Source organism: Phragmites australis, chromosome 8, assembly GCF_958298935.1.
Source record: "Phragmites australis chromosome 8, lpPhrAust1.1, whole genome shotgun sequence".
Taxonomy (NCBI): domain Eukaryota; kingdom Viridiplantae; phylum Streptophyta; class Magnoliopsida; order Poales; family Poaceae; genus Phragmites; species Phragmites australis.
Window position 1 is genome coordinate 13,799,244 of NC_084928.1, and position 10,134 is coordinate 13,809,377.

At 45.5% G+C, this 10,134-nt stretch overlaps 2 protein-coding genes across 2 annotated transcripts; one reads left to right on the top strand and one right to left on the bottom strand.

Annotated features, from left to right (window-relative positions):
- Positions 1-894: 894 nt before the first annotated feature.
- On the bottom strand, positions 895-6,438 carry LOC133926673 (rhamnogalacturonan I rhamnosyltransferase 1-like). The gene is made up of 8 exons (XM_062372697.1): positions 5,545-6,438; positions 4,341-4,408; positions 4,158-4,246; positions 3,875-4,040; positions 3,498-3,787; positions 3,176-3,380; positions 2,907-3,064; positions 895-1,695 (listed from the first exon to the last, which is right to left on the bottom strand). The coding sequence occupies exons 1-8, from the start codon at positions 5,834-5,836 to the stop codon at positions 1,452-1,454; spliced, it is 1,512 nt and encodes a 503-aa protein (XP_062228681.1). The 5' UTR covers positions 5,837-6,438; the 3' UTR covers positions 895-1,451.
- Positions 6,439-8,072: 1,634 nt separating this feature from the next.
- Positions 8,073-8,990, top strand: LOC133927612 (uncharacterized). The gene has a single exon (XM_062374064.1). It carries the CDS (start codon positions 8,073-8,075, stop codon positions 8,988-8,990), a length of 918 nt encoding a protein of 305 aa, XP_062230048.1.
- Positions 8,991-10,134: the final 1,144 nt, after the last annotated feature.

Genomic DNA, 10,134 nt, shown 5'->3' on the forward strand with positions numbered 1-10,134 from the left:
AAATATCGGTGTTGGCTCTTTCAATCCAGCTTAGCAGCGATATTCGAAGAAGCTTTAGTGTTGATGATCGGAACCTGTTTTTGTATTGCTTCTTATTTTTTAAGCTTATGGTGGTACTTCGTTTGATCGGATAAAATCTCCCTTCTTTTAAAAAAAAAGGCAACGATGGATAGAGTCAGCAATGGCCAATACTTGTACAGTACCAAGTTTCCTAATCCTGCATTTGATTTCCATCCTAAGCAACAAGCAACATATTCAAAAGAGCAACTGGATGCGATAACTAACAAGTATAACTAAATATTAAGAGTGTGTTTGGTTGCTTACATCAGAATACTATGATTCTGTCCGTCTGAATATTTTTTAAAAAAAGTTAGTTGGGTGTCTTATATATAGTTTTTCTTATTGTATTCACATATGTAATTATATAATTAAAGTCTAACCCAGTGAATATATCCGAATTGAGCTTCTGAGTTTGACTCAGTGGATATAATACATCTGCTACAATACTATAACCAACTAGGTGCAAGATTATTACATCTATTTAGTCTGCTTGTACTCGTTTAGAATATACACTATATCTCTAAACAACCTATATTAACAACCAAACACATCCTACATTGCTGAAAAATACATTCAGCCTGTGCAGCTGCCGTCAGTACTGCTGTTAAAAGTAGGCATTCTCTCAACGGACACAAGGAAAACGATAAAACACGTTCAAACAGTAATCAACGAAATGAACTCCACACCATGTTAATACTATAGCATGTCAAATTGCAATCTGTATTTTTATTGTCAACATGGAGTAAAAATGGAAACCGAACCGACAGTTACTTTCACTGTGTTTTTTCCCTGTATGATAATCATCCATCAGTACATGGATCACGAACTCACAGGTTAACAAACACCCTCCACAGCCTCCATGTAGCCATGTAGGAGCTCAATGTATTAATAGCACTATAAAAACTGCAAGTGCTAGTAACATTCTGCACAAGTGACATATAATACAGGCTGTATCGGTACAATAAACAGTGTGCATATTTTTCAACAACTTGATAGACAAAAATTGGCTGTTGGGGAGGATAGGGGCGGCTATCAAGAACAATTGCTATGTTACACAACTCAGGAACAGAGATGAGAATCAACCACCATCTCTCAGTTCTCTCTTAAATTACTTACGTCTTAGTGGTAAACTAGTATCACCATCTATACAACATCATCTCTTTATTTGGTGGAATGAACAAATCCCCCCCTCCATTCTATAATGTGTATTTACCAATTACATCCAACACCCCCTTTCTCCCTTCTCCTGAAGTTTACAGTCCACCTTGATTATGGCTCATGCTGAACCCGGGACACCTTTTTCATTTCGAAATAAGGATGAATCCAGCTTTAGATTAAATTGTATTTGCGAAAGAATTGTATAGTGTGAATAAAATAGGAATGAGTGGATATCATGATGTCCGTAAAAGATCACGATCCTGGAGGCATTCTTGGGGATTGGCATAGAAGTAGTCCTCTTCCTTGGGCCTGTCAGGAATCACTGTCCTCTTTGAAGCTGATCCCATCCGTTTAGCATGGGCAGCCTTGAGCAACGAAGAGAACTCATCCCATCGCAGAGAACCATTGGTATATCGGTCTACTAGCTCAACAATAAGTTTTCGATCTAACAAGATTGTCTTCTTGAAACCAATGAATCTGCATACAGCAAAAGACAGAAGACGTGTAATTACTGCATCTCAAAAGGTGCACAGCTTTGCAGCATATAGTAGAAAGCATATGATGAAATTTCGCTGCAACTTTACCGACAATGAACACATTATTTATAAAATTGCAAAAATAATATATAAAATCTCATAATTATAAATAAACTTCCAAGAAGATAATAATGTCACAATTCAGGGTCAAAAGAGGAAAAGAAAAGAAAGCAGAGCCTTCTATGCTGCATAGTTGATTAGTTGTTACGGCAGTGTGGCGAGGTGCAACGACCCACCACATTCACAACTTTACAACGCTTATGGCGCGTGGCGTGGCGACACCATACACACATCAGCGTGGCGAATACACACATTTCCATACTTTCTCCTAATACACATTATCTCTCGAAGTATATATAAAAAGGAAAGAAAAAAAGAAAGAAAAGGAGAATATACAAATAAAATGGGTTGCCAGCCAACCCAGCCCACTAATTCGACCCATGTAAGCCAGCCCAGCCACCCTTCTACTTACCCTAACCTGCACTCCGCATCCACCTACTCCCTTCGCCCTCCCCACACCGCCTGCTCCCTCCACATCCCATCCCCACACCACCCTGCTCCCTCCGCATCTGCCTCCCTGAGCGTGCCACCGCCTTTTCCTTCCACCCACCGGATCTGCACCACGCATGGGCGGCAAACAGGGGCGGGCAGCTCGAGAGATCCAAGCGAGAGAGGCCGAGGCGAACATCGAACGAAGATCCAAACGAGAGGTGAATGTCGGACGAAGATCCAAATGAGAGGCGGATGCCGGACCAAGTCGGCCTCAATTATACAGGTACTCCTCTCCCTCTCCCTCTATTGCGCCCACCACAATGCACAAAGCCGTGGCATCCCCGTGGCGAGACGTCATTCTCCTCCATGCCAATATATCGGCATTATGGCGACATCTCGACTCCATGACAACTATGCTATGCTGTCTCAACAACTTAAGTGCACAAATCTTGAAGCCACACTATTAGTAGCGGAGTATTGGGTGGTTGCATGTCATACCATCAATGTGCTTTAAAACCTTTTCTTTTCACTTTTCAGGACAGCATTAAAACACCACTTAAAAGAAAAATAATGATGCTAATCAGATTAACATGCAGCCTGGTATGTTGAATATTAAATACACAGAATACAAGCTGTATGGCCAAGTGGAGTAGTACAAACCTCCGATGACCCTCAACAACTTTAGCCATATTGCCATCGTATGTTGGAACAAATATATCACTTTCTAAAGAGACCAAGTAATCCAGTGCTGCCATTTGTGATGAATGGTTCTGGAAGAACATTAGATCAGAAGGTTCCAAAAGTGTCTCCTTTCTCACCTACACATATAGTTATTAATGCAAAACATCAGCAATGAAAAGAGGTGGAAGAGTACTGTATAATACAAGAGCAATACAATAGATGCCTAACATATTCTGTTGTGTCCATACCACATTTGGATATGCTGAAGTGAGAGCAGCCATCCTGCGCTTTCCACCATATATTTCTCCAGCAGCAATGTATATTTGCATACTTGTATCAATGTCCAGTGCTCTGAGGACAAGAGCAGTCTCCTCTGGCGTCAATGGGCAAAGGCCATCTTTTCTTTTCAAGTCCGAGTCAATGATTTTTTCTTTCCACCACGGATAAGCATACCTGAAGCCAAGAGTAGTTTGAGCATGCCTAGTCAACAGATGTCTGAGACAAACAACAAATAAAAAGTAACATACGATATGTCACTGCAGGATGAAGTTACAGTTCCAAAATTTTCACCTCATTCTTGTGAGCTCTTCTGCCTCTTCAGTACTGCAGCCTTGTGTACATCCAGAGAAAGCCAGCATATCCATTTCATAACGTAAATGAAGGACCAAGAAAGGGCCATTTTGGCGAAGTATTCTAATTACTCGCTTGCCCAACTCTTCAATTTGTGAGGTAAATCTGAGAGAGGCATAATTTACTCGGCATCGCAATTTCTGAATCTCCATTGGCAAACCATTGTTTGCTAGTCTGGTATCAGTTCTATTCAAATGGAGAACCTTGTACCTCCGTATCAAAGGAAGAATCTGATACAAATTTAATCAAGTGTTAGCTTATTTCCTAATAAATTCTGCGGCACAGAGCAGTATTAACATATGCATGATGCAGCTTACCTGATTATGGTAATAAGAGATGTCAGACCAACTAATTGGTGGCATTGAGTAAAACATCCCAAGTTCAACTCTTCTCTTTACCCTAGGGGGTAGTTCTCTCAGGATGCGAACTTCATCTCGTAAAGAGGTTATGAAGTGTTCAACATCAAATATATCTTGAAACTCACTGCAAAATAAAATGGATTGCTGAAGTCAACTTCCAAAACATAAACAGAGAACCCCAGTAATAGTTCAAGAAAAAAACTAATGTAAAGGGAATTAATATTAAAGCACCAAACCACACCTTGGATCATTCCAAAATGAAGTCTTATCCAACTCTGGCACAACCAAGGTGACATTCAAATATCTCGCTATTACAACCATGTCACAGATCTGATGAAATGTAGAGGGGAGCAGAAGCCAGTGTTAAGAGTCAATAATTGTAAACTGTTGAATGAATATGAATAATGGTTTTCTGATTGCTTACTGCAGCTCGCATTTGGTTGAGCCCACCATTGCATGAAACCATCAAATAGCCATTGTTCCTATATATTCCTGGAAGGGAATGACAACAAACCATCAGTAAAAGCAAACACTAGAACACCCGTTACGTATTCTAGGCAAAGCTTTACTATTGACAAACAAACCATAACTAAAGTAGTGGTGCACATTGAGTACTAGAGCAGCAGCAGGCAAATCATGAGCACACTTTTCCAGTCACTCATCATTTAAATACCATTTTTCACGAAGAGAAGGGCATACTCTTGTCAATCCAAATGCAATGTGCAAGCATGTCTTAACAACTAAGGTCTTTGGTATACATGGAAAATTAGCATGATTCTCCTTTATCTAGTTGAAATCTGTCTTAAAGCTAAGTTACCTCCTAATTGACCAAAACATGAGTTGTTTCACCAAATGCAATTACTAGTAAAAGGCCCAAGACAGTAAATTCAAAGAAACCTGCTGCAGCCACCCAAGAGCTGTTGGGCATGTCCTTTGCCATCCATGCGAAAAAAAAACAATAAGAAATTGTGGAAGACAAAAATATCAGTTTCATGAATGATTGGCACCAGACCAAGCATATGCAAATGTAACCCACCAAAAAAGTATGATCCTAACATGGAAATACCAAAAAACGCAAATATCATGGTCAGGATACAATGACCGGCAAAAACAGTTGACCTACCAACCGAAAGAAGGTGTTGCATTTCCCAATACTACATGAATGCAATGCGATCAGCATGCAAGACTCGATCGTAATATACTGATTCAACAGCGTCAAAAAGATGAAAGGCATGATGACATTATCAAACTCTGCGCAAAGTACGACAGGTGAGATTACCACAGAACGAACTGATTCAACAGTGTCGAAAAGATGAAAAGCATGACCACATTATAAAACTCTGAGCAAAGCACGACAGGTGAGATTACCACAGAACGAAATCCGCATGAGGCTATCTAAATTACGCAGGCTTGCCAATTGAAGCATCCGAAAATGACTGAAATCCTCACCAACCACCAGTCATTTTCACACAAGCCCAGGGAAATGTACACGGGAACTTCGGAAGGATCTACCGAAATGCAGACCGACTGTCGATGTCCAGCTGGGAACCGCATTGTCCAGGCACATGACAATTCGAAACAGGGCGAACGAAAGCGAGGAAGCAACCAGAGCAGGTCAAGTCACCCACTTTTGGGCAGAAGCGCGGCCTTCTCGACGACGGGCTGCGGTCGCGCGGCGCCGGCGGCCGCCTCCTCCGCCGCCGTGAGGCAGGACGGCCAGCCCTTGAGAACGCGCGGGCCCCAGGTGTTCCCGACGGCGGTGAGCTGAACGACGCAGGTCCAGAGCAGCACCGTGGTGGTGGCGCGCACCACCCAGAGCTTCATCCGCGACCGCGCGGCGGCTGACGACGGAGGGAACCTGAGCTTCTCGCCGCCGATGCCAGCCGCCGCCTTACCCCCTGACGCCACCTTCCACCCCATCGACCATGGACAAACCGAGCGGCAAGAACGAAAAATCTATGCGGCGGCGACCGGCCCAAAGCCGAGAGCTCCTCAAATCCACCGCCTCCTCGTAGCACCCGCCTCGCCTCCGCCCAATGCAGCAGCGAGCAAATGCTCCCCCTTTCTTGCTCCACCACCTCCCGAGACACCGCCACCTTTTCCGACGAGAGCCACCCCTCCCAGGCTCCAACAAAGCACCTCGCCGCCGCTCCCAACGCACTCCTTCTTCCCCGAATCCGGCAGCCGCCGCCCACACCTCAAGCACCGCGCACGCCTTATCTCCCTTCCTCCTCCTCCCTCGAACGGCGAAACCAGGACAAGAGCAGCCAGCCCGCGCCGAGATCACGAGGCAGCGTCGCCGGCGGAGACGAGCAAGGCCGGCCGATAGGGTGCGGGTGGGATGCGTGGGAGTGGATCTCGGGGGAGCGAAGCGGGGAGTGCAAGGTGGGGCGATTTGTGGGGACGCCTAGTTATTTTTGGGGCTCGCGGCGTCGGTGCCTCTGCCTCTCGCGGCGTCTGCCCCCCTGCCTCGGTGCGGTGGACCAGTGGTAATGGTGGGTGGTTGTCTGGCAGAGGTGCACTCGCGTGTGTGTGCGTAGCGGTATTAATTCCCCGGCGCTTGTCCTGCACGCACCTAGGCGGGGGTAAACGGTGGGTGGCACCGGGCAGTGCACACGACCGCTTTGGTCAGACGCGTCGAAGGGTGGTTGGGTGGTGGAGTGAACGCGGCGGGGGACGGAACTGGAGACGCTTGGTGCGGTTCGTTTCTCTTCCATCCACCCGTGATGACGAGGCGGGCTGCATTGCGTCGGCTCGAAGTGCCGCTGTTTTTTATTGGTCACATGCTGCTGTTGGTTTCTTGTTTGTAATATAATTTTAGGGTTTCCTGATGCTCTAGTTATGGTGACAATCAACTGCTTAGAATGGTATCGTTTCTGGTAAAAACTTTTTCAGCTCCTGATAGCAATTTATTTTGACATTCCTAGCGTGTTCTACTCGTCGAAATAGTAGAACAAATTGAAGCTTCTTGGAGGAAAAACCGTTTGATAACTAAAAAATCTAAGGCGTTGATCAATCAGAGGAGACCAATTAGAATTTACACAGCGGCTATAAAAAGTCCTTGCATCTGGTCCATTATCTACCATGTTTGTTTGACTCTCTAAACCCTCAAGAAAAAAGAGTAGCATTTCCTTTCAGGTTTTCTGGTTCTCACCTGTTCCATCCTACCTACTTCCTCTAGAAAACCTCCAGATTTTTTTAATAATACCAATTGAATGAAAAAATGCAAAAAATAGTATGTGTTTTTAAAAAATTATCAAATTAGTATTCTGTCGGCTTGTCACCTACCGATAAGATCCCTATCGATAGCTGTTGGGGGTCGTTGTTAGACCAATCCCAACCGTTTCCTTTCCTTCCCACTTCAAAATCCCTTCTCAGCAGGATTCTCTTACCATATTCATTCCCTTCAGAATCCTGCACTCCAACAATATTCCCTTCCCCGTTACTTTCCTCAACAAACTTCCAATATTATATAACTTTTGTAACTGAAACCGTATTTTCACGAGTTATGCGTATATATGGTGCATTTATGGGCGTATGTAGTACGGGTGAGAGTGTTGAATGTGTACAAGGCTTCCCGTGGAAGGAAACTTTGGACTTTTCGAGCGGCTTGCAAAGGAAGCTATTCACGTTTGGCTTCGCAGGGAAGATTCGTAGCACTATAAAAGGGCCGGCCTCTTCAAAGGGGACTCACACTTGTTCGACATATTGCAAATACAGAATGAACTCTTCAGATTCGGAGGAAATGCTGATGTTCTCCTCGGATTCGAGTGACGAAGAGGAGGAGCTGCTTTTGCTTCTCGCCATCGAGGAGAAACAAGCAGCAGCGGTGTGTCATAGTCGTTAGCGTGGGTCCGTGTCGGGCCATGCGGTCATAGACCGTCATCACCGCGAAGGTGCTGCTAGGCTCTACAACGACTACTTTGCCGACAACCCTGTGTACGGTGATGTCCTGTTTCGGCGGAGGTAAGTTTTTATTCGTAATGCAGGACGTAAGCAACATTGTGTACATTGAGTAACAAATGTTTTTAGAACTAGGTTTCATATGACGCGACGTTTGTTCTTGTGTATTGCGGCCGCTGTGGAGCAGCATGACACCTGGTTTCGGTAGGGAAGGGATGCAACGGGGAAGCTCGGCCTTAGCCCGTTGCAAAAAATGACAACGGCGATCCGGCAACTAGCATACGGCGTCAGTTCCGATGCAGTTGACGAGTATGTGCGGATAGGGGCGAGCACGGCGATGCTGGCATTGCGGAAATTTGTGCAGGCTATTGTGGAGCTGTTCGGAGATGAATATCTGCGTGCTCCCACTGAAGCTGACACCGCTCGCCTCTTGGCAGAAGGTGAGCGGTGTGAGTTCCCCGGGATGCTAGGGAGCATCGACTGCATGCATTGGGTATGGAAGAACTGTTCCAAAGCGTGGCATGGCGCATATACAGGCCATACTCGCAAGCCTTCAATAGTTTTGGAGGCGGTTGCGTCGTATGACTTATGGATTTGGCATGCTTTCTTTGGGATGCCTAGGAGTCTCAACGATATAAATATTTTGCACCGGTCTAACTTATTTATCAGGCTTACCGATGGGACTGCCCCAACCGTGTCATACACTATCAATGGTAACAGGTACGACATGGGCTACTACCTCGACGACGGCATATACCTCGAATGGGCGATCATAGTGAGGGCAATTCCTGCACCAAGAGGCAACAAGAGCATCCATTTCTCCGCCATGCAAGCATCTATGCACAAGGATGTCGAACGTGCATTTGGTGTCTTGCAATCTAGGTTTGCTATTGTACGCGGACCAGCTAGAGTATGGGATCAATCCACATTGCATAATATAATGACCGCATGTATCATTATGCACAACATGATAATTGAGGACGAGCGTGGAAGCGCATCCACAGTGCAGGTGTTCGACTACATGGGGGAACCAACTCGAGTCCATCGAAATGCTGATGATGGCGTGCTGCATTACGTCGAAGCGACTCAAGCTATCAGGAACCGTGCAATGCACCACCAATTGCGTGACGACCGTGTTGAGCACCTCTGGAGTATTCATGGTGCACAGTAGACCGATCCCAACTATGTATTCCATAATTTAGGTAGTTGCATGTAGTTCGGTTTTTATCTCCCATGGTACTTAATGTTTGGGCAGTTCTGTGCCCTTAGCATGCATCGTGCATCATGCTTAGCTAGTGCAAACCGAGATGGTCGGCATGTGTGGTAGTGACATCAAGAAGAACTGAATGTACCAAGTTCAATGCAACACAACATCCTGAATGTACCAAGTTCAATGCATAAAAGCAGAACTGAATGTACCAAGTTCAATGCATATATGCAGCGAACAACCACTTGTGTCTGATCAATATTACAAAGGAAAGTTGTATGCATAAAACCAGCAAGTAGCAGCAGTGCTAATGTTTCACGGTTCCACACAGACAGAAGAAATACTTCTCCCAGATAATTATTACAATCCAAATAAAGACATAAATGTTGATTAATAGTTTCGATACTGTAACTAAAACTACACGTCCGGCAGCACTGCAACCAAGCTACGAATGGTCCTCTAGGAGCTTCCACCGCGCCAATATGTCTTCCTGGCGCTTCCTATAGTACTCGCGTAGGGGGCCGGTAACACTGTCCAAGTCAACCTTCATAATATGTTCGTCTTGGTCATTCACTCGGACCGTGGCTTGGAGCTGCATCACCTCGAGCTGTTCCTTCTTTAGCTCGACCATCACCTTCTTCGTTTCGCTGAGGTCCTGCAGATGTCGTTCATACATACCTCCGGAAACGGTGGGAAGTGACGAGGTGGACGGTGACTTGCGCGCACGGGCAGCTTTCGCTTGGTCACGGCCAATAGGACAGGGAAGGTCCATCAACGCGTTCAAAGCTGCATCATTTGGGACGTCGTTGCCCGCAGCTTGGCTACACTAGGCATCCACAACATCCTAGACCTTCTGCGCCTTTGCCGATTCGTGTGCGTGCCACTTAGGGTGGTCGGCAACCAGCACCCAACAGTGGGTGTACGCGAATGGTTTGCCCTCAAGTGCCTTATATGCGGTGCAAGCTCGAGCCATCTGAAAAAAACATAGAAGTCAGTCGGGTATGATTCCAAATCATGGGACAATACCATTGCAAAACGTTGCCGCAATAATTGTTACCTTGTCACGCTCATTGGTACCACTCGGATTCAATTGCTCTACCTTCCTGTA

What these genes read in the sequence shown, in the direction of transcription:
- LOC133926673 (XM_062372697.1), bottom strand. Translation starts at nt 5,836, where the DNA reads ATGGGGTGGAAGGTGGCGTCAGGGGGTAAGGCGGCGGCTGGCATCGGC. An exon ending in GGCCGCGCTTCTGCCCAAAA is followed by an intron (nt 4,409 to 5,544) that starts GTGGGTGACTTG and finishes ATTCCCTTCCAG; the next exon opens with GAATATATAGGAACAATGGC. An exon ending in CTTCAGCATATCCAAATGTG is followed by an intron (nt 3,065 to 3,175) that starts GTATGGACACAA and finishes CTATATGTGTAG; the next exon opens with GTGAGAAAGGAGACACTTTT.
- LOC133927612 (XM_062374064.1), top strand. Translation starts at nt 8,073, where the DNA reads ATGACAACGGCGATCCGGCAACTAGCATACGGCGTCAGTTCCGATGCA.